Source organism: Oncorhynchus kisutch, linkage group LG9 (genome assembly GCF_002021735.2).
Source record: "Oncorhynchus kisutch isolate 150728-3 linkage group LG9, Okis_V2, whole genome shotgun sequence".
Lineage (NCBI taxonomy): Eukaryota > Metazoa > Chordata > Actinopteri > Salmoniformes > Salmonidae > Oncorhynchus > Oncorhynchus kisutch.
This window is the reverse complement of record NC_034182.2, coordinates 26,230,272-26,254,819: the sequence shown is the minus strand read 5'-3', so window position 1 is coordinate 26,254,819 and position 24,548 is coordinate 26,230,272. Positions and strand designations below refer to the sequence as shown.

The 24,548-nt window shown below is 44.3% G+C and overlaps 1 protein-coding gene across 2 annotated transcripts in view; it reads left to right on the top strand.

Annotated features, from left to right (window-relative positions):
* Positions 1–24,548, top strand: part of LOC109896443 (neuroligin-2-like) — a 228,188-nt gene that overhangs the window by 132,733 nt on the left and 70,907 nt on the right. For both annotated transcript variants that reach the window (XM_020490699.2, XM_031832251.1), the window contains exon 4: positions 7,023–7,172. In XM_020490699.2, coding sequence (XP_020346288.2) covers positions 7,023–7,172 — 150 coding nt within the window. The remainder of the gene's footprint in view (positions 1–7,022; positions 7,173–24,548) is intronic.

The following is a 24,548-nucleotide window of genomic DNA, read 5'->3' as shown; positions in this document are numbered from 1 at the left end:
GACGGCAGGACGGCTCAGTGTCAGGGTAGGCAGAGGTCAGTAATCCAGAGGAGGGGCAAAGGTACAAGTCGGCAGGCAGGCTCAGGGTCAGGGTAGGCAGAGGTCAGTAATCCAGAGGAGGGGCAAAGGTACTGGACGGCAGGCAGGCTCAGGGTCAGGGTAGGCAGAGGTCAGTAATCCAGAGGAGGGGCAAAGGTACTGGACGGCAGGCAGGCTCAGGGTCAGGGTAGGCAGAGGTCAGTAATCCAGAGGAGGGGCAACGGTACTGGACGGCAGGCAGGCTCAGTGTCAGGGTAGGCAGAGGTCAGTAAACCAGAGGTGGGGCAAAGGTACTGGACGGCAGGCCGGCTCAGTGTCAGGGTAGGCAGAGGTCAGTAAACCAGAGGTGGGGCAAAGGTACTGGACGGCAGGCCGGCTCAGTGTCAGGGTAGGCAGAGGTCAGTAAACCAGAGGTGGGGCAAAGGTACTGGACGGCAGGACGGCTCAGTGTCAGGGTAGGCAGAGGTCAGTAATCCAGAGGAGGGGCAACGGTACTGGACGGCAGGACGGCTCAGTGTCAGGGTAGGCAGAGGTCAGTAATCCAGAGGAGGGGCAAAGGTACAAGTCGGCAGGCAGGCTCAGGGTCAGGGTAGGCAGAGGTCAGTAATCCAGAGGAGGGGCAAAGGTACTGGACGGCTGGCAGGCTCAGGGTCAGGGTAGGCAGAGGTCAGTAATCCAGAGGAGGGGCAAAGGTACTGGACGGCAGGCAGGCTCAGGGTCAGGGTAGGCAGAGGTCAGTAAACCAGAGGTGGGGCAAAGGTACTGGACGGCAGGCCGGCTCAGCGTCAGGGTAGGCAAAGGTCAGTAAACCAGAGGTGGGGCAAAGGTACTGGACGGCAGGCCGGCTCAGAGTCAGGGTAGGCAGAGGTCAGTAAACCAGAGGTGGGGCAAAGGTACTGGACGGCAGGACGGCTCAGTGTCAGGGTAGGCAGAGGTCAGTAATCCAGAGGAGGGGCAACGGTACTGGACGGCAGGACGGCTCAGTGTCAGGGTAGGCAGAGGTCAGTAATCCAGAGGAGGGGCAAAGGTACAAGTCGGCAGGCAGGCTCAGGGTCAGGGTAGGCAGAGGTCAGTAATCCAGAGGAGGGGCAAAGGTACTGGACGGCAGGACGGCTCAGTGTCAGGGTAGGCAGAGGTCAGTAATCCAGAGGAGGGGCAAAGGTACAAGTCGGCAGTCAGGGTCAGGGTAGGCAGAGGTCAGTAATCCAGAGGAGGGGCAAAGGTACTGGACGGCAGGACGGCTCAGTGTCAGGGTAGGCAGAGGTCAGTAATCCAGAGGAGGGGCAAAGGTACAAGTCGGCAGGCCGGCTCAGGGTCAGAGTAGGCAGAGGTCAGTAATCCAGAGGAGGGGCAAAGGTACTGGACGGCAGGACGGCTCAGTGTCAGGGAAGGCAGAGGTCAGTAATCCAGAGGAGGGGCAAAGGTACTGGACGGCAGGACGGCTCAGTGTCAGGGTAGGCAGAGGTCAGTAATCCAGAGGAGGGACAAAGGTACAAGTCGGCAGGCAGGCTCAGGGTCAGAGGCAAGCTCAGGGTCAGAGGCAGGCAGAGTGGTCATGCAGGCGGGCTCAGAGTCAGGACAGGCAAGGGTCAAAACCAGGAGGGCGAGAATAAGAGAGACTGGGAAAAGCAGGAGCTGAGACACAAAAATGCTGGTTATTTTGACAAACAAGCCGAACTGCCAACAGACAAACAGACAACACAGGTATAAATACACAGGGGATAATGGGGAAGATGGGCGACACCTGGAGGAGGGTGGAGTCAATCACAAAGACAGGTGAAACAGATCAGGGTGGGACAGAACTATCTTTGAATTCGATAGACACGCTGTCACGTCTTTCCACCAATCATTTTACTTTTTCTATGCTTTATAATTTGATTTGTATGTTGTCCCCTTGAGAACCACTCCAGTTAAATACAGTACCTTTCCATATCCCACCAACGCAACAGCCTCCATCACCCATCTCTCCCAGTCATTCGTATTCATAGACACAGGAGGAAAAACGACATGAGGCCTACGGTATATTGGAAATTATATTGTTGAGAAAATATCATTCCTATCGTTTGTGTTGTTGTTTCATTCCAATTTGATTCAATATTGTTTTAGTTATCCGTCTGTGTGTGGAAAACCTGAGACTCTCGTCTCTGCACACAGATTGATGGGAGTGATAGGATCTCCTAGTGCTATCTAACTCCCATTATAAATACATACATATTCTCGGCATGGATTGGATTCAATTGGATACACTATTCCATTTGTACCCTAGCTCTCTGCAATACTCCCTAGTCTATACCCAAGTACCGATCTTAATTTGACCACTCTTTTTTTTTGCTGAACGTTTTACCGCACCAGAGGAAATGCAGATGAGCTTTGTGATTTACATAAATTCACTGAAAACGCACACTAACACACGGTTATATTCAGTGTTGCGCTTTTCATGTATGCTACTTTTGGCCAGCTAATTGCCAAACCACTAACATTAAGCACAAAATAGGTCAATTTAAGATCCTACATCCATAGGTAACTTAGGAAAGCTAAGTTGGGGAAGCTTTAGGTGAAGCTTTAGGGGAAGCATTGGTTGTAGACATAGAAATTGAATGATAATAGTAAATATATTGCTATGCTTGAAGCTGTGGTTGAAGCTTTGGTTTGGTCCATAACACAACCATAACCGTTATAACAACAGTCACTAACATTATTTTGTTTGTTTGGTGGTTGTAATTGGATGAGAAAGAAGCATAGAGCAGATGAGATACGGAATAACAGGGAGTAGGATGAAACCCTAGACACTGATCTGAGGTGTTTTGCAACGTTAATAGAAACATTCATGACTCATGGGAGGGTAAACTGGTCCTAGATCAGTTTTAGGGAGTAGGATGTTGAAATTGCCTCTAGACACTGATCTAAGGTTAGATTTGCATTTCTCCTCCTAATAGAAACTGTCATGAGTTGTGGAAGGGTGAACTGGTCCTAGATCAGTGTCTACAGGATCGCTTTCTCTGAAACACACACACAAACTAACAAACACACCCGCTGGTTGGTGAAGTGAAGTAAATGTTGGTGGGACGTGTCGTCGTGGCTAAACGCTAAACAGAAGTTTGGGGCTAATCATCCCTTGTCTTGGTTCTGCTTGAGAGGATCAGCCAGACAGACTGAAGTCCTCAGGGTAACACACATCGACAGCTTCTCTCTCTCTCTCTCTCTCTCTGTTTCTTTCTATCTTTTCCCTCTCTTTCTGTCTTTTTCCTCTGGTTTTTCTCTCTCTCTCAATTCAATTCAATTCAACTTTATTGATATGGCAAGTTAAATTACTTACATTGTCAAAGTATACATATAACAAAAATGGTGGATCCAACTGCAATAATAATAGTAGTAGTGGAAATGAGATTAGCATTAACAGCAACTACTAATGAGAATAATAATACATTAAAGCAATAGTAGTAGACCAGTCAAAACTAAATAGGAAATGTTATTGACATTGCGCTTTTCACTGGCTGTCCCTCAGGTTGTCTCTCTCCCTCTCTCTCTCTCTCTCTCTCTCTCTCTCTCAATTCAATTAAATTAATTTCAAGGGGCTCTATTGGCATGGGAACCATATGTTAACATTGCCAAAGCAAGTGAAGTAGATAATATACAAAAGTGAAATAAACAATTTCTCCACCCGCTCGCTCTCTCTCTCGTTTTCCTGTCTTTCTGTTGTTTTCCCTCTTTCTCTTTTCTCCACTCTCTCTCTCTCTCTAATACTCTGGTTACAGGTATTGTAGGACTTTAGGTACTGTAGGACTTTAGGTACTGTAGGTCTTTATGTACTGTAGGGCTTTAAGGTACTGTAGGGCTTTAGGTATTGTAATGCTTTAGGTACTCTAGGGCTTTAGGTACTGTAGGTCTTTATGTACTGTAGGGCTTTAAGGTACTGTAGGGCTTTAGGTATTGTAGGGCTTTAGGTATTGTAGGGCTTTAGGTACTGTAGGTCTTTATGTACTGTAGGGCTTTAGGTACTGTAGGTCTTTATGTACTGTAGGTCTTTAGGTATTGTAGGGCTTTAGGTATTGTAGGGCTTTAGGTACTGTAGGTCTTTATGTACTGTAGGGCTTTAGGTACTGTAGGGCTTTAGGTATTGTGGGCTTTAGGTACTGTAGGTCTTTATGTACTGTAGGGCTTTAGGTACTGTAGGGCTTTAGGTATTGTATGGCTTTAGGTACTGTAGGTCTTTATGTACTGTAGGGCTTTAGGTACTGTAGGGCTTTAGGTATTGTAGGTCTTTATGTACTGTAGGGCTTTAGGTATTGTAGAGCTTTAGGTATTGTAGGGCTTTAAGTACTGTAGGGCTTTAGGTATTGTAGGGCTTTAGGTATTGTAGGGCTTTAGGTATTGTAGAGCTTTAGGTACTGTAGGGCTTTAGGTACTGTAGGTCTTTATGTACTGTAGGGCTTTAGGTATTGTAGAGCTTTAGGTATTGTAGGGCTTTAAGTACTGTAGGGCTTTAGGTATTGTAGGGCTTTAGGTATTGTAGGGCTTTAGGTATTGTAGGGCTTTAGGTATTGTAGAGCTTTAGGTACTGTAGGGCTTTAAGTACTGTAGGGCTTTAGGTATTGTAGAGCTTTAGGTATTGAAGAGCTTTAGGTATTGTAGGGCTTTAAGTACTGTAGGGCTTTAGGTATTGTAGAGCTTTAGGTATTGTAGGGCTTTAGGTACTGTAGGTCTTCAGGTATTGTAGAGCTTTAGGTACTGTAGGTCTTTAGGTATTGTAATGCTTTAGGTATTGTAGAGCTTTAAGTACTGTAGGGCTTTAGGTATTGTAGGGCTTTAGGTATTGTAGAGCTTTAAGTACTGTAGGGCTTTAGGTATTGTAGGGCTTTAGGTATTGTAGAGCTTTAGGTACTGTAGGGCTTTAGGTATTGTGGGGCTTTATTAAAGGGACATGTTATTTGGTACTGAGTTAGTTGGTTCGAGAAAGAGAGAGGAGAGGGATGCTGTGGAATAGAGGAGACTGATAGAGTAAAAGAGAGAAAAGGGGATGGATGAATAGTTGAGAAGAGAGGGAGGGATAGAGGAGGAAAGAGGGAGAAAAACGAGTGAGAAAAGAGAGGGAGGTAGATTGCATCCCCTGGGGGCCATTGTGCTGTCTGTCAGTGTTGTTGTGCCTGTAACATATCCATGGATGATAGAGGCCAGCTCTGCTCATATCAGTCTATGTGGATTGGGTGGGTGAACGTGCTTGTGTGTGTGCCCGGTGCATGCGTGTCTCCTAACATGCGTGCTTACGTGCATGTATGTCGGTCTGTGTGTGTGTGTCTGTCTGTCTGGTTGTGTATGTCTGTGTGTGAGTGTGTGTGTGTGTGTGTGTGTCTGTCTGGGTGTGTATGTCTCTGTCTGTCTGTGTGTATGTCTCTCTCTGTGTGTGTGTGTAATAGGATGTGCAGGTGGTCATTGGTGGATAATGAAATGAGTTTCAGGTGGAGACATGGCAGAGGGGTGTCAAGGGGTTAGAGATGTGTGACTGCAATATGTCTCCATGGCAACAGTCAATGAGAGTTAGTTTGTGTGATGGAATGGCTGCTGTTCAAGTGAAGGAGAGAGAGATAGAGAGAGAGGGTGGGAGGGAGGGAGATGGGGAGGTAGGGGGGAGAGAGACAGAGAAGGGAGAGAGGATGAGAGAGAGAGAGTGAGAGAGAGAGAGACAGTGAGGGAAAGATGGGGAGAGCGAGGGAAGGAAAGGAGAAATCAAACTGTATTTGTTTGTGTGTCAGTTTGTGTATGTGTGTGCTGGGTTGTAATCATTAGTCCAACCAGTTGTAAAATGGCACACTAAAATGAGAGTTTCTATTGGACAAATTCAGATAGGTCCCTCCCCGTTCCTTTCTGTTGGCTTACAACAGGATTGGCGTAATGAATCCGCCCCTTGTGTACTGTCATTGTTATGTATGTCTGTTGTTGAATCTACACTGAGTGTACAAAACATTAGGAACACCTTCCTAACATTGAATTGCCCTCAGAACAGCCTCAATTCGTCGGGGCATGAACTGGACTGGATGTCCTTTGGGGGTGGACCAATGTTGATACACACGGGAAAAACCCACCAGCATTGCAGTGCCTGGCACCTACTACCATACCCAGTTCAAAAGCACTTTAATCTTTTGTCTTGCTCATCCACCCTCTGAATGACACACATACACAATCCATGTCTCAATTGCCTCGAGGCTTAAAAATCTTTCTTTAACCTGTATCCTCCCCTTCATCTACACTGATGGAAGTGGATTTAACAGGTGACATCATTAAGGGATCATAGCTTTCACCTGGATTGACCTGGTCAGTCTATGTCATGGAAAGAGCAGGTTTTCCTAATGTTTAGTAAAATCAGTGTATGTGGGTTTCAGTACATGTGTACATGCGTGTTACAGCAGGGAGTTCTTCTATTTAATGGCATGTTGTGTTTCATAGAGCCAGACTTGGCAACCAATAACTTCTCTTTATCTCTCTCTCACGCTTTCTCTCTCTCTCTTCCTCCCTCTCCCTCCCTCTCTTTCTCTCTCTCTTCCTCCCTCTCCCTTCCTCTCCCTCCCTCCCTCCCTCTCTCTGGTAAGCTGATGCTATAGTGGTTATTTATGTTACCGTTCTGCTCCGCTGCGCCCTCATATTAATTATCCTCCAACCCAGGTGCTCGACAGACAGACAGACAGACAGACAGACAGACAGACAGACAGACAGACAGACAGACAGACAGACAGACAGACAGACAGACAACCACCACCATAAAAATATCATTGAAGTCAGAGTCCCCTATATATACACACAGTAGATCTACTACACTGCCTCACAGAATCCACTGTATCCCGTTAGCTGGATTCACACTGATGGTTCTAAAAGGTACATGGCTTTAGAGTTGATCTTTGTTCGTGATGGAGGAACATTCATTGGCTTCCTATTTCTATTTGTCTCCCTCTTCTTGTGTGTGTGTGTGTGTGTGTGTGTTGTGTCTGAAGACATCCGTGACCGTAGGAAGAAGCCAGTGATGCTGTTTATCCACGGAGGCTCCTACATGGAAGGAACCGGGAACATGTTTGACGCCAGTGTCCTCGCCGCCTACGGCAACGTTATCGTGGTCACTATGAACTACCGTCTGGGCGTCCTCGGTAAGTTCTGACTACCGCTGTGTGTACACACACACACACACATTACACGCACACACCAGACCTGGGATAACTATAGTTTTAAGTATCTCAGGAAGTGGCTACTTTTTGTTGGATTGGCTGCCATCAACTAAAGGCTGGGCTGCGTCTGGAACTGCATGTTATAGATGGAATGAATAAAGCGCCCACAATCACCTATACTACTCCAATCTATCTGACAGTCATGCTTGATCGACACAATACATTTCTGTCTGAACGTTCTGTAAATTCCCACGAACAGGCCCCAGGCGTAGAGAATCAAGTCAAACGAATTAGCCAATGTTATTTTGTACAGATGATGAGTATAAATAAGTTGCGACACTCCACTATTGCATGACGGTTCCAACGTGCCGCTGAAAAGGTTGAACGTTCGTAACGTTGCGAACAGGAAGTTGGACGCTTAGCAGAAACAACTCCGTACGTCTTTGTCCATCTGAGGGTCAGGGATCTTGTTTCAAACACACAGGATACCATCTTTAAAAGGGATCGCTTACTCCGAATTCAAACTAACTACCTTGGCTGTAGTTGATTCAAGAAGGCAGTTTTTGGCATATTTCGTTTTCTTTTGACACTTAGCCATGTTTTGGTACTGTTAGCACTCTCAGTAACACTGTTCTTGTACCCGTGCAATAAAACTGTCACTTATTTTTCAAGCAACATTTTTATGAGCATGTTGTTACGTGATACTTTTGTGATTGCATAGTAATGAGCTGAGAGTTTTTGTAAGTACTTCACACAAGAGGAATAGTGACTGCTCCTTATTCCACTTCTGTAATAACTCTGTTATTATGCAATTATAAAGCAAAGACCTTTGTAAAAAACTATGTTGCTATTGTAATAATCAAAGTTACTACACATGTACAATAACTTTATGTCAAGTGGTACTGTATTACCTTATGTCTCACTCATTATGAAAACATATTTGTTATTCTTTTTGAAGCTGCGTAAGAGGTGATTCCATGTCCCTCGTGTGTTTAATTCTAGGCTACAGGGTATATTAAGCTTCATAGCTAAGAGCCGTCCAAACCATGTGCTTATGCCCGTATATTTAGACTAAGGCAACTAACTGTTGTTTTTGGTTCTTCAGCAAATATTTGGCAACCATCAAATAAGTATTTTTTTTTCAAATAACTTGCATTTTTTCAAATACCTTTTAAATATGATTTGGTTTTCTTAAAGGTATTCAAAATACCTTTCAAATACTATTTGTTTTTCTGAGCACATTATTTGAATATCAAAGAAAATAGTTGCCTTTTAGTTGAATCTCTATATCGATATCTATATATATTTGACTGCCTTGAGTATTTGAAAAGTTGCATTTTTAAATAAACTACCAAATTGAACAATTTTCTGCCCAGGTCTGGCACACTCACACATACAACACAAACACACATAAACACACCCGCACACACTGTATTCCCAGCTATCTGAAATGATCTATTTCCTCCATCTCTTCACTGATCACGAATGGGAAAAGATAACGAAGGAGAATTGCAATACGAAGGAAATATCTCAACTATCTGTGTTCTCCAAAGTTTCTCCTCCACATACTGTAATTCCACTGTTGATTGCTCTTGTCTGCAGAGTTCCTCTGATGTAAGGTCTGCCATCGATTGGTCTGGTCTGATGCAAGTGCTTTGTGTGCAGACAGAGTCTGAGCTCACTGCTAAATATATATTTTTTTTACAAGACAGAAATATTGGAGCGAGTCGTAGTCATGCAAATTAAAGACATCTTTATAGGGACGGAAATATACTTCCCTATTTTTCACTTTAACTACACCAACGCAGAGCAGAGCAAGGGAAATAGATCACACGACTTTCATCTTAGAAGATAAAAGTAGATAGAAGTAGATTAAAAGTAAGTCTCGGACTTCTCAGATATGATGCATTTTTGAAACCACGAGCACTCATGCGATACTGTATGCGATGCTGAGTCATAGAGATGTATCATACATGTTCTATTTAATGCTATGTCCTAAGTATTTAACCCTCGAGAGTCTATTGACGCACTGGTCAAAATCCGTCAATTTAAGCTAGAGATATTTCTTTTTTTGCACGCGCTGGATCTCGATACCAAGCATTGGCCAATGGCGGCCTTCTGCATCTGTGGTAGAAGCTACAGAGCTACAGCGGTGTTTGTCAGAGAATGAAACGTTCCGAAAAAAAAACGGTTCTCACGAAAACGTCTGTAGCATCTGAACGGTTTGGCCTAAAAAATGATACGATCTAATAATAATCTGATAATCTAATAATAGTAACGATCTAATAATAATCTGATAATCTAATAATAGTAATGATCTAATAATAATAATATGATTGCATCTATGGAAAGATGAGACTCTCACGAAAACGATGGTGGCCTCTGTCTGAAGGTAACCGGGTACCGGTTTTGAAAACAACGGCAGCAGCATCATGGTTACAAAAGCAGCAGTACAAGCTGCCTGTATTGTACACTACCTGTAACGTTCAGACGTTTGTGTTTGTATTCATTGTGGATCCCCATTAGTTCCTGCCAAGGCAGCAGCTACTCTTCCTTGGGGTCCGGCAAAATTAAGGTAGTTATGCACTATTTAAAACATTACATTTCACGACAGATTTCACAACACATTAAGTGTGTGCCCTCAGGCCACTACTTTACTATCACATATCTACAACACAAAATCCATGTACGTGTGTGTATAGTGCGTATGTTATCGTGTGTGTGTGTGTGTGTGTGTGTGTGTGTGTGTGTGTGTGTGTGTGTGTGTGTGTGTGTGTGTGTGTGTGTGTGTGTGTGTGTGTATAGTGCGTATGTTATCGTGTGTGTGTGTGTGTGTGTGTGTGTGTGTGTGTGTGTGTGTGTGTGTGTGTGTGTGTGTGTGTGTGTGTGTGTGTGTGTGTGCGCCTGTGTGTGTGTCTCTTCACAGTCCCCGCAGTTACATAAGGTGTGTTTTTATCTGTTTTTTAAATCTGATTCCACTGCTTGCATCAGTTACTTGATGTGGAATCTAGTCATGGCTCTATGTTGTACTGTGTGCCTCCCATAGTCTGTTCCCATAGTCTGTTATAGACACACACACACACATTTTATTGTCACAGATTTATTTTTCATATTGTATATCCAATGCGATGAATGACATATTAATGTGAAACGAGTGTGTGTGTGTGTGTACATGCATGTGTGTGTGCGCGCGTTAGTGCGTACTGCACGTGTGTCCATCCTGAACAGTGTAGGTTGTCAGGCTCTGCGTGTGATCTCAGTTCAGACGCTGATCATGGTGACCCTTCAAAACCATGAATGATAGGCTACAGTACATGGTATATAATTAAGCAATAAGGCCCGAGGGGTTGTGGTATACGGCCAATATACCACGGCTAAGAGCAGCTCTGACGCACGACGCAACGCGGAGCAGCTCTACCACTGTTATACTCCGAATACAGTGGTAGGAGTAAATCCTGGAATTCACTGAATTCACATTCTCACTTAAAGCCCCTTAGAGACCGTTTATTTGTGGAACCACTACATTTAGGTTTGTCTCTTCAAGGGATACTTCTGGATTTTGGCAATGAGGCCCTTTATCTACTTCACGACACTAGGATGCTAGTAGATACCCATAGACTTAGTTAGCATTGGCTCGCGAAACTACCTCTAACTTCCTTCATACAGGACACAGAGACATAAAGATGGTATCCATGAGTTCAAATGACTCTGGGGAAGTAGATTAAATTCCGAAGTATGCCTTTAAACTACATGTTTAGTGTCAGGTGGTTTTATCCCCCATTACCATAGAATAAATCCCATCAAAACATTAGTTGTATACCATTTAACTTTCCCTTTAGCATGATCTACATTACTGTATAAACTGGGTGGTTCAAGCCCTGAATGCTGATTGGGTGACAGCCGTGGTATATGAGACCTTATACCACAGGTATGACAAAACATTCATTTTTACTGCTCTAATTATGTTGGTAATCAGTTCATAATAGCAATAAGACACCTTGGGGGTTTGTGGTATATGGCCAATACAGTACCGCTAAGGGCTGTGTCCAGGCACTCCGCGTTGCGTCGTGCTCAGGGCTGCTCTTAGCCGTTGTATATTGGCCATATACCACACCCTCGGGCCTTATTGCTTAATTATATACCATGTACTGTAGCCTATCATTCATGGTTTTGAAACGTCACCAGCTCCAGCTCTCATATTTCTCCCAGTCTCCACATCAATCTTTGACCAGGTGACTTTCATCACCCTTCCTCTCTCTCCTCTACTCCCCCCTCCATCCATCCCTCAGGCACTTCTTTTCCCTGTACCAGTGTCTGTGTCATGTTTGAACCTGCTCTGTCTGTCTCTTCTCTCTGATTTAAACCACCTCTCAACCTCCCTCTGTCTGTAGCGTTGATTAAAATGTGTGTGTGTGTGTGTGTGTGTGTGTGTGTGTGTGTGTGTGTGCGCATGTGAACAAACCAACACCTCATGTCTTTCCGACTCTCTGATTGAAACCATGACCAGCATCCGGTCGGCAGTGACAACAGTGGTTACCATGGTAACACCACAGTAAAAACTCCACTCTACTAAGCTACCGTAGCATGGTGCCAGAGTGTTGAAATTCACAAAATAATGGGTCTTTATAGCTTTTAGCTTCACAGTAGCATTTGTAAAGTGGTACACTGGCTCTATACAGTATGTAGCTATTGCTATATAGCTAGCGCTACTTGTCAGTACACGAGCCACAGTGTGGACACTCGTATAGGATTCTCATACATACTGTAGCTCTTAGCAGTAACCTGTTAGCGCTATAGCGCTACAATGGCTGACTCTGCGCTATTGCTACATTCCAACACAAGCCACATAGGAATATGCTAATAGCTTTTAGCTTAACAGTAGCCTGTTAGTGCTGTTGCAGGCTAGCTGCCCTGCACCTGTCTACAGGAGGGAATTCCTTCCTCTGTGTTAAATATATCATTTATGTACATAGTATAGCGTAGCCTAGAGCTGCTGAGAGCCTGCCGAATTAGTGCGGGACCTTGCCTCTGCTGCCTTTAGCGACACAGACACACAGTCCATACGTCACTTCAACTGGAATGAGGTTTTTGAAACCACTACCGCTATGGGACCTGGGACTACTCCGAGAGAAGAGAGGGATGGAGAGAAAGAGATGGAAAGAGGGCGGGATGAGCAGAAAGCAGTCATCTATTTAGAGACGTAAATTGTAGAGCAGAAAAGGAGAGAGGATGTTAAACTTGTGTGTGATTTGTGTGTGTGTGTGGGTGTGGGTGTGGGTGTGACAGAGATGGAGGGGAGGTGAATGGACAGAGGGCAAGAGAAGGCATTGAGAGATGAGAAAAGAGAGTGAAAGAGATGAGATGGAGGGGGTACTGTAAGAGAGAGGCGGTAGAGAGAGAAGAGCGAGGAGAAAGGCTGCATTTGCCTGTGATGCTAAAAATAAATCCTGCAGAGCTGCTTTTTAAATCTGCAGCGAAGCACACATTCATTCACAGTACAATTATACAATATGGGCCAGGACAGATACACACACACACACACACACACACACACACACAGAATACACCTCACATTAAACACAAACATTCACAAACATAGTCTAGTGGTGGTATCCTATACAGAACATCGGCACACACACATGGACACCGACCGCAGCGTCAACTGAATTCGTATTCAGGACACTGCCTGGTGAGAGAAAGGCTAGCTCCATGGGGGGCCTCTTAGCGAGTGTGTTTCGTGTGAGTGACAGCGGGTTCTATGGACCAGACTGTGGTTTGAAATGTGTCCTGACAGGACTAGAGGAGATATTAAGACGCCAGCAGAGAGAACCCCCACAACCTTCCTTCACACACACACACACACACACACACACAACTCCTCCTAACCAAGTCCATCCGGACCGTTTCCATGGCAACCCCGGGCAGAATTGATAAGCGAAAAGTCCTCTTGACTCGGCGGAGAGATCGAGCGAGGTAGATGAGAAGGAGAGAGGGTCAAGGGGAGAGGGAGAAGGAGAGAGAATGCAGTGTGACTTTGAGAATGAGGGATAGGTCTGGAAAAGGAGAGGGAGGAGAAGGGAGAGATGACAGTAATAACTAGGCTGATTTCTTTTTTTCTGGAAGAAGAGATTAGCACCTCCGCTGGCCTGAATGAGACACACCCACACATGTTCTCAAACACACACACACACACACACACACACACACACACACACACACACACACACACACAGTCACCTAATTACTTCCCCCTTCTCCCTCCTCTCCCGCCAGTGATGTCACGTCTGTCGTTCCCCTTCATTGTTCACCAGACGCTGTTTCACCTCTGAGTGTCCCTGTCCTCCCCTTTTCCTCTCCTTTCCTCTACCTTCCCTTTCTCCCGCTCTCTTCGATTCTTCCTCACCTCTGTACTCCCAGTCTCCTCTCTTCTCCCCCTCTCCCTCCTGTCTCTCCTCCTTCACTTCCCCCTCTCCACTACCTTCTTTCTCTACCGTCCCCTCACCTCTCTACTCCTCCCTTCTTTCTCCTGTTCTCCTCCTCTCCTCCATCTCTTCTCCCCTCCAGCCTCTTTGTACCCGCTATTCTCCGTTTCTCTCATTCCCTCCCCTCTCTCTCCCACTGTCTCCCTCCATTTCTCTGTCACTGTCTCCCTCATTGGCCAGTCGAAATGATGACCGATGAGTGAGATTATGCTGATAGATGTATCACATCGCAAACGCCTCGTCTTTCTAATGGAGAAACATAGTACATCATATCAGGACATACATCACAACTAGAGACTGACACTCACTGAATCAGCCCTGGACTGTTAGATGGTGAGCTCTTTCTCTTTCTTGCGTTTGTCCCACTAACGAGTCAGACTGTAAACTAGGGTGCATCCCAAATGGTACCGTAGTCCCTGTGTAGTGCACACATTTGGACCAGGACCCATAGGCCTCTGGTTTGTGGCTGTGTAAAAACGAACCTCGATCCTATTGAGCTAGCCAGGCATGACTTTTAATGCGACTTTTATCCATGCACAACTGATAGACAGTCGCTACATATTACATCTAAAAAGGGATTCAATTGGATTTAACTACTCCACATTTTCAAAGTGAAAGATTTTAATAGTTTTTATTCCAAATTACTAAGAAATATAAGATGAGGACGTATTGATTAAGTATGTCTTCACATCCCAGAGTTAATACCTGGTGGAAGCACCTTTTACAGCCATTACTTCTGTGAATCATTTTGAATAATATTCTACCAACCTTGCACAACTCTTAGACAACACATTGCTTTAGTCAAAATTGCTCAAGCTCATCATTGATGGACAGCGATATTTAAACCTTGTCTCAGATCATTTTAAGCAGACTTAAGTCAGGCCAGAAACTGAACCTTTCAGGAACACTCAACACATCTTGGAAAGCCATTCTGGTAATGTCTTTGGCATTAAAATGTGTGTAATTGCCAGCGGAAAAAAATATTTCCCAGGATTAGGTTTTCAGAAGACAGACAGGCGTTTTACTCAATTTTTTTTACCTGGGCTTCACTCCTTTCATATTTCTTTTGATCCTAACAAACTCCCACATCCCTGACGGTGACAAGCATTCCCATAACATGATGCTGCCACCACAATACTTGAAAATACTATGGGATCAACAACATTGCATTCACTCAACATTAGTGGTCTGTATGACAAGTGAAAAGAAAGTTTTAAAAACTCAGCTCCAAATCATTAATTCTGTTTGCAACAAAGCCGTTAAGTAATACTGCAAGAAACACGCTAAAGGCATTCACTTTTTGGCCTAAATTCAAAACTACAGGTTTTGGTCAAATCCAATACAACACATGTTCAAGTATTGTGGTGGCAGCATCCTGTTATGGGTATGCTTGTCATTGGGACTGGGGAGTTTGTCAGTGTAACGAGTGTGCTGAGAGTCGGGAAGCAAGTACAGGGGAGTGAGTGTTTTAATAAATAAACAAAACAATAACCACGAAAACACAAACAACGCACCGGCATGAAACAGAGTCAATAGCACCTGAGGAAAGAACCAAAGGGGAGTGACAGATATAGGGAAATTAATCAAGGAGGTGATGGAGTCCAGGTGAGTGTCATGAGGCGCTGGTGCGCGTAATGATGGTGGCAGGTGTGCAGGATAATCTGCAGCCTGACGACCTAGAGGACGGAGAGAGAGATGGAGGATACGTGACAGTCAGGATCAGAAGAAATGTGAAAGGAGCAAAGCCCAGGTCAGAATTGAGGAATTTTTAAGTTTTATCTTTCAGCGAGACAATTGCACACATTTTTGTTCCAAAAATACACCAGAATGGCTTTCCAAGAGGTTTGGAGTGTTCCTGAGTGGTCCAGTCTCAGTTGACTAGCCTTAAATATGCTTGAAAATCAGAGGCAAGGTTTGAATATTGCTGTCTATCAATGATTCCCAACCAAATGTACTGATCTTGAGCAGTGTTGATAAAAACAATGGACAATATGTTGCCCTAAGAGTTGGTAGAATATTATCCAAAACGATTCACAGCCGTCATGGCTGCCAAAGGTGCTTCCACCAGGTATTGACTCTGGGGTGGGAAGACATACCCAATCAAGACAAAATAAATAAATACATATTAATTATAAATATTTTCTATAACTTTCTTTGACTTTGAAAATGTGGAGAAGGTTGTGCAGATCGGTATGAACAAAAATCAAATGTGATCCCTTTTTTAGGTTTTAGTTTTAAGGCAGCACTATGTGAAGACTGTCAAAGGGGTGTGTACACTTTCGCTAGGCACTGTACAACATGAGTAAACAGTTAGTCCTTTCCATTTGTTTCCATTGTGAGCAGAGATCGTTTCATGGCTACTGCACCTTCAATACAGGAAAAAATCCTCCTAAGTGTCGGATCGTTAGTTACACATTCACCCCATCACCTCTCCTTCCTCACACCATTACCCTGCCTTCCCTCTCTCTCCCCCTGACTCCCTCTCTTCTACCCCCTGGTTTTCCCCTGGCTCTCTGGAGTTCCAGCTACCCCACTACTCTAATGCAGCTTCTGGGGAGGGGAGAGGGGAAGGGAGGGGTGTGTGTGTGTGTGTGTGTGTGTGTGTGTGTGTGTGTGTGTGTGTGTGTGTGTGTGTGTGTGTGTGTGTATGGCCAAATGTGTGTATTAGTCATGTCACATGTGCACACGACTCCTCAAACACACACACACACACACACACACACATAAATTAAGAACGGTAATAACACTGAAGGACAAGGTCAAGGATGTGACCAATGGCTGCTGCGTGATTGACAGGGAAAGACCCCTTCCTACTTAACCCGCGGTAACCGTCCATTATATACAGTAGAGAGAAGAGGACACCAGACACACACAGACCTTGAGAGCACAAGGCTGAAGACAGCCACACAGCTAAGGACAGGAGGCTAGATGGACGGTGAGATTGGACGATGGAGAGAGGAGTTACTCATGGGTTTACACACACACACACACACGCACAAACACACACACATGCCAAACACAAGCTGGCCCTCATCCCTCTACAGCCTCGTAACAGCTGCTAGGTCCAGGCCACACCTGCGCTCTCCCTCTCTCTTTCTTTCTTTCTGTCTCTCTCTCTCTCTCTCTCTCTCTCTCTCTCTCTCTCTCTCTCTCTCTCTCTCTCTCTCTCTCTCTTTCGCTCTCTCTCTCTCCCTCTCGCTCTCTCTCTCCCTCTCTCTCTCTCCCTCTCTCTCTCTCCCTCCCTCTCTCTCCAAACCCTGGCCTCTGCTCTAGCACCTGCTATCTTTCCATCGCTCTGTGCTCCAGCCTGTGCTCCAGCCCCAGCCCCATGCCCCTCTCCCCCCAGGTAGGGCACCTCCTAGGCTGGCCGTGACCGGAGCCATGCCCCCCTCTACCCCTGTCCGCTCCATCACCTGTCTCCTCGCTATAGGGTGCTCAGCTGCACAGCTGTAGTTACACCCTTTACTCGGCCCCACACACACACACACACAAACACGCACACAAAAACACACAAACACACACCTCGTGCCCTCCTTCCCCTCTATGCAAATCACACCCAGGTCATTACACAGACAGAACCGTCTTGTAATTAAGTCAGGAAAATTGTGGATTTAAATCATGTACACACAACTCTCACACACACATACACACTTACTCATACCTGTACACACACTTACAACTTATACACAAACACACACACACACACACACACACACACACACACACATACTTATTCACTCACTCCATGTACACATACAGTATATAAACATGCATGAAATACACAGACCGACACATTCGCATGCCACACACACACTCCCAACAGGTATTGGTATTCCAGCCCACAGGCTGACAGATGCAGAGCAGTGGGATAGGAGTTGATAGGAGTTGAAAGTTGATAGGAGTTGATAGGAGTTGAAAGTTGATAGCAGTAGATAGGAGTTGAAAGTTTATAGGAGTTGATAGGAGTTGAAAGTTGAAAGGAGTTGAAAGTAGATAGGAATCCATATACTTTTGTATATGCCGTTGAAGTCGGAAGTTCACATACACCTTAGCCAAATACATTTAAACTCTTTTTTTTTTTTTCTTTTTTTTTACAATTCCTGACATTTAATCCTCGTAACAATTCCCTGTCTTAGGTCAGTTAGGATTACCACTTTATTTTAAGAATATGAAATGTCAGAATAATAGTGGTCACTCCAATACCTTGACTTTGTTGTCCTTAAGCCATCTTGCTACAACTTTTGGAAATATGCTTGGGGTCATTGCCCATTTGGAAGACCAAGCTTTAACTTCCTGACTGATGTCTTGAGATGTTGCTTCACTATATCCACATAATTTTCCTCTCTCATAATGCCATCTATTTTGTGAATGTGCACCAGTCCCTCCTGCAGCAAAGCACCCCCGCAACATGATGCTGCCACCCCCGTGCTTCATGGATGGGATGGTGTTCTTTGGCTTGCAAGCCTCCCGCTTTTTCCTCCAAACATAACAATGGTCATAATGGCCAAATGGTCCCCATGTGCAGTTGCAAACCGTAGTCTGGCTTCTTTAGGGTGGTTTTGGAGCAGTGGCGTCTTCCTTGCTGAGTGTACTTTCAGGTTATGTCAATATAGGACTCGTTTTACTGTGGATATAGATACTTTTGTACCCGTTTCCTCCAGCATCTTCAAAAGGTCCTTTGCTGTTGTTCTGGGATTGATTTGCACTTTTCGCACCAAAGTACGTTTATCTCTAGGAGAGCGGTATGACGGCTGCGTGGTCCCATGGTGTTTATACTTGCGTACTATTGTTTGTACAGATGAACGTGGTACCTTCAGGCGTTTGGAAATTTCTCCCAATGATGAATCAGACTTGTGGAGGTCTACAATTATTTTTCTGAGGTCTTTTTCTTGGCTGATTTCTTTAGATTTTCCCATGATGTCAAGCAAAGAGGCAGTGAGTTTGAAGGTAGGCCTTGAAATACATCCACAGGTACACCTCCAATTGACTCAAATGATGTCAATTCGCCTATCAGAAGCTTCTAAAGCCATGACATCATTCCCTGTAATTTTCCAAGCTGTTTAAATGCACAGTCAACTCAGTGTATGTAAACTTCTGACCCACTGGAATTGTGATACAGTGAATTGTAAGTTAAATCATCTGTCTGTAAACAATTGTTGGAAAAAATGACTATAGTTTGTTAACAAGACATTTGTGGAGTGGTTGAAAAACGGGTTTTAATGACTCCAACCTAAGTGTATGTAAACCTCCGACTTCATCTGTATAGTGTTACACACCTGTGATCCTCCTACTTCTCGCTCTTCACCAGGCAGAAAGCACCAGGCAGCAGGCGGCATAGGCATCTCATTAGCAAGCTGTTGAAGCTAATAAACAAATTAACTGCTGAATCTAGGAGGAACCACCCCTTGCCAATCAGGCTGCCTAAACGAACCTCAGTTACTTAGTCTAACCTAAAGGGAAGGGTTGATATGTACCGGTGCGTTTGCTCAAAGTTTGTCTTCACGGCACGTTGCGTTCGGAGACCAGGAAAGCAGCAGAGCAGCGCGGTAGACAGACACGCATATACACGTGTGAACACACACACACACACACATACACACACACTTACACGAATACACACACACAAAAACAACTGCATACACTGTCATTATGAACGAGACTGAAGTCGTGTCTCAATCGAGATCTATTTTATTGTTTCTGCGACCAGAACACATCGATTTTATTCGCTTACTTAACCACAGCTCTAACAATGCTGCCCTTGGGGTTTGCGAATGTCACTTTTTGTTCCAACAGTATAATACTCAGTCTCTCTCTCTCTGGAGCGTACATTAGCTAATGAATATAGCTACTGTTAAAAACAACCAATGCTGACGATGCTTATTAAACTTGGCACCCTCGCACAGGGAATCGGCTCTGTGAGCCAATCAGCTTTCAGAATGACAGGACACCTACTGTGTGATTAATTGGAGAGAGAGGCTAGTGTCTCAAATGGCCCCCAATTCCCAATATTGTGCCCTGGTCAAAAGTAGTGCACTACATAGGGAATAAGGTGCCATTTGATACCTAGACTTAGCCACAGGAGTTTTGATGGTTGGATTGTGATAGGGCTCTCTGAAGGTTGTGTATCCCTCCTCAGTGGGCAGTATGCTCTGACTTAATTAACCCCTGTCTGTAGAGACAAAGTAGTGCCTTCAGAGAGTAGTCACGCACCTTGACCTTTTCCACATTTTGTTATGTTACAGCTTGAATTTAAAATGGATTACATTTATATATTTTTTGTCACCGGCCTACCCACAATACCCTATAATACCAAAGTGGAATTAATAGCAAATTAAACGCTGAAATGTCTGGAGTCAGTAAGTATTCAACCCCTTTGTTATTGGCAGGCCTTAATAGGTTTAGGAGTAAAAATGTGCTTCACGAGTCACATAACACACTATATAAACGTATGTATGTAGGCACCCCTACAAATGAGTGGAATCGGCTATTTCAGCCACAGCCGTTGCTGACAGTTGTGTCCAAATTGAGCACACAACCATGCAATCTGCATAGACAAACATTGGCAGTAGAATGGCCTTACTGAAGAGCTCAGTGACTTTCAATGTGGCACCGTCATAGGATGCCACCTTTCCAACAAGTCAGTCCGTCAGATGTCTGCCCTGCTAGAGCTGCACCAGTCAACTGTAAGTGCTGTTATTGTGATGTGGAAACGTCTACGAGCAACAACGGCTCAGCCGTGAAGTGGTAGGCCACACAAGCTCACAGAACGGGACTGCCGTTTTAATAAAACAAATGTGAATCACATATTTATTTGACGTACTCCCGACGGCATTGCGCGTACCCCAGTTTGGGAATACCTGTTGTAGATGATTCTGTGCTTCCAACTTTGTGGAAACAGTTTGGGGAAGGCCCTTCCTTGTTTCAACATGACAATGCCCTTGTGCACAAAAAGCAGTTCATACAGAAATGGTTTGTCGAGATCGGTATGGAAGAACTTGACTGGCTTGCACAGAGCCCAGACCTCAACCCCATTGAACACCTTTGGTATGAATTGGAATGCCGACTGCGAGCCAGGCCTAATCGCCCAACATCAATATCAATATCCATTGGAGCATGGTGAAGTAGGGCTGGATAATATGGCCAAAATATCACATCACAGTATTTTTCAAATTTTGGACAGTGTTTGACAATATTTCATGTTTTTGAATAATACAAATTCTAAATGTGCTTTATGAGTAGTGTGTTACCATAGGGTATCAACGCATACATTTTAAGGGATTTCAATGGGTCTTTCTCCATTCCGATTGTCTCCTTCCTGAGCGGTATGATGGCTGCGTGGTCCCATGGTGTTTGTACTTGTGTACTATTGTTTGTACAGATGAACGGGGTACCTTCAGCTGTTTGGAAATTGCTCCCAAGGATGAACGATACTTCTACAAAAACAATTCTGAGGTCTTGGATGATTTATTTTGCAAAAAGGCACTGAGATGGAAGGTAGGACTTGAAATACATCCACAGGTACACCTCCAATTGACTCAAATGATGTCAATTAGCCTTTCAGAAACCTCTGAAGCCATGACATAATTTTCTGTAATTTTCCAAGCTGATTAAAGGCACAGTCAACTTAGTGTATGTAAACTTCTGACCCACTGGAATTGTAATACAGTGAGTCATAAGTGAAATAATCTGTCTGTAAACAATTGTTGGGAAAATGACTTGTGTCATGCACAAAGTAGATGTCCTAACCGACTTGTCAACACTATAGTTTGTTAACAAAAAACTTGTGGAGTGGTTGGAAAACGAGTTTTAATGACTACAACCTAAGTGTATGTAAACCTCTGACTCCAACTGTAGCTATGTTTGCTCTTACTTTGTACATTTCTTAGCTAGACAGCTAACTAGCTATTAGCATTAGTGGCTAACACGATGTAGCCACAACTTGCTAAGAAAAGATACACTAGCTGTTTGCAGATGTAAGAAACAAAAAGTATAGTGTAATTATAAAACGCTTGTGGATATATATTAAGACGCAAAGTCGAAACAACATCATTGTCATCAACATTGTGCTGCATTGACCATACAGGGACTGAACCCAAGTGTCTTGTGGTCAAGCAACAACAAATGAGCGACAGAGGCGGGCCTAGGTCTGTCTAAAAAGTGCATGGAAAGAGAGCGTGTGGAGCGTGGAGTGTATCACTTTGGAGGGTGTATTAATACACCCAGTCACTACAGAGATACAGGTGTCCTTAACTTAGTTGCCGGAGAGGAAGAAAACCGCTAATCATGAGGCCAATGGTGAAACAGTTACAGAGTTTAATGGCTGTGATAAGACGGATCAACAACATTGTAGTTACTCTACAATACTTACCTAATTGACAGAGTGAAAAGAAACGATCCTATACAGAATACAAATATTCCAAAACATGTATACTGTTTTCAACAAGGCACTAAAGTAATACTGCAAAACATGTGGGAAAGCAATTCACTGGGAGATTAATTTACCTTTCAGCAGGACAATAGCCTTAAACACAAGGCCAAATCTAAACTGGAGTTGCTTACCAAGAAGACAGTGAACGTTCCTGAGTGGCTGTTACAGTTTTGACTTAAATTTACTTGACCTGAAAATAGTTGTCTAGCAATGACCAACAACCAATTTGACAGGCAAATGTTGCACAATCCAGGTGTTGAAAGCTGTTAGAGACTTACCCAGGGGTGAGAATACTTATATAAATGAGAGATTTCTGTATTTCATTTAAAAATACAAATACAAAATACAAATACATTTTTTATTTTTATAAAAACATGTTTTCATTTAAAATAAGTATATTTAATCCATTTTGAATTCAGGCTGTGACACAACAAAATAGGTATGAATACTTTCAGAAGGCACTGTACATCTCTGTCTACATTATCAAGCCTCCACACACACACACTCACATGCGCACACACACACACACACACACACACACACACACACACACACACACACACACACACACACTCCTTCTTCGCTCTACCAGTCATGGTCTTCTAAGCTGGCCCTTTCTGTGAATCCTCTATGACCTTCCTCTCTCATCCCTCTGTTCTGATCTCTTCTCCCCTCTCATCCCTCTGTTGGTTTATTGGAATGAAACAAATATGCTCATTAATTGGCTGACTGGAGAAGAGGGGAAAAAGGGACCGGGGGAAAGAACTCTCACAGAGACTAGAGAAATGCCTCTATGAAAATGGCTGACCCAACTCTACTGAATGAGAGGTTTTAGGTCAAAGTGTATAGTGTGTTCTGAAACAAATCTCTACAAATACCTGTTGTACACTATATTCCAATGATCTATTCTTGGTTTTAGAGAAACAAGTTGAACAAAAGCAAGGCACTCCCTCTCGAATGTTAACCATTCCTATTTGGGTGGCTTTGTGGGCTGTGTTCGCTGCCTGTGTTTTGTGAACACTCAACTGGCAGTCAATCTGACAACCGGGTTTTTAGCCTCTTTGTTTTCAAACTAGAAGAAGCCGTAAATTGGGCTCAAGATCTGTTTGTGTTTTCTCTCTCTCTGTGCTGTGTGTGGATGTGACTGTGCTGTGTGGGAATGTGACTGTGCTGTGTGGGAATGTGACTGTGCTGTGTGTGGATGTGACTGTGCTGTGTGTGGATGTGACTGTGCTGTGTGTGGATGTGACTGTGCTGTGTGTGGATGTGACTGTGCTGTGTGTGGATGTGACTGTGCTGTGTGGGAATGTGACTGTGCTGTGTGTGGATGTGACTGTGCTGTGTGTGGATGTGACTGTGCTGTGTGTGGATGTGACTGTGCTGTGTGGGAATGTGACTGTGCTGTGTGTGGATGTGACTGTGCTGTGTGTGGATGTGACTGTGCTGTGTGTGGATGTGACTGTGCTGTGTGTGGATGTGACTGTGCTGTGTGTGGATGTGTCTGTGTGTGAATGTGACTGTGCTTCATGAAACCAGTACTTCAGTTCACCCTTCCAGACTCACAGTCAACAGCATCAGCATCCTCAGCCTCTCTCCTCCTCCACCCTCCTCCACCTCCCACTCCCTCCTCCTCCTCCCACCTCCTCCTCCCTCCTCCTCCTCCCACCTCCTCCTCCCTCTCTAGGAACAACTATAAAGTGCACCCTTGCAACCTTAACTCCCTCCCTCCCATTGACTGTATACGAATGGACAAAGCCATCGATCACGTGACACCATTAGTTCCTATGTGAAGACTCAATAGCGCATTGAAGCCAAATGAAGTCGGTTAAGATGGCATCTCATGGATACATAACATGCACAGTTTGAGCTACTCCAGGAAGTGATGTTGCAGGCTAGCTCAGTGCTGCCCCCTCTTGTTGAATAACTCAAATTGGAGGCCGATCAGGGTACTGCAGGCTGCCATTGGCAACTAACTGAAAATATTTGGTTCAAGGAAATACATCTGGTCTATTAGAAGCAATTATTGGAACCTTGATTGTCTTAGAATTTTAAAAATGTAAACATGAAGATTGCAATTTTTCCATTCCCTTAAATCGGGATCCTGTTTTCTGCTAGCAATGCCTGCAGTAGCGCGGTCGGTCTTGAACTTCCGTGGCTTCAATGAGAGGGGGCAGTCATTCTCCCCTGCTCTCTCCATAGTTCAGCTAGGTCAGACCAGTCCAGTCAGACAGTAGGGTGAAACTGTTATGACAGCTGTCCAAGTGAATTCTTTCTTCGCCTTCCCCTTTCCCTGCTCCACTGTACTTCTTTAAGAACTATATTGCTCTCTCTCTCTCTCTCTCTCTCTCTCTCTCTCTCTCTCTCTCTCTCTCTCTCTCTCTCTCTCTCTCTCTCTCTCCCCATCTCTCCATCTCTCCATCTCTCCAGGCTGCCTCGAATGTTCTTCAA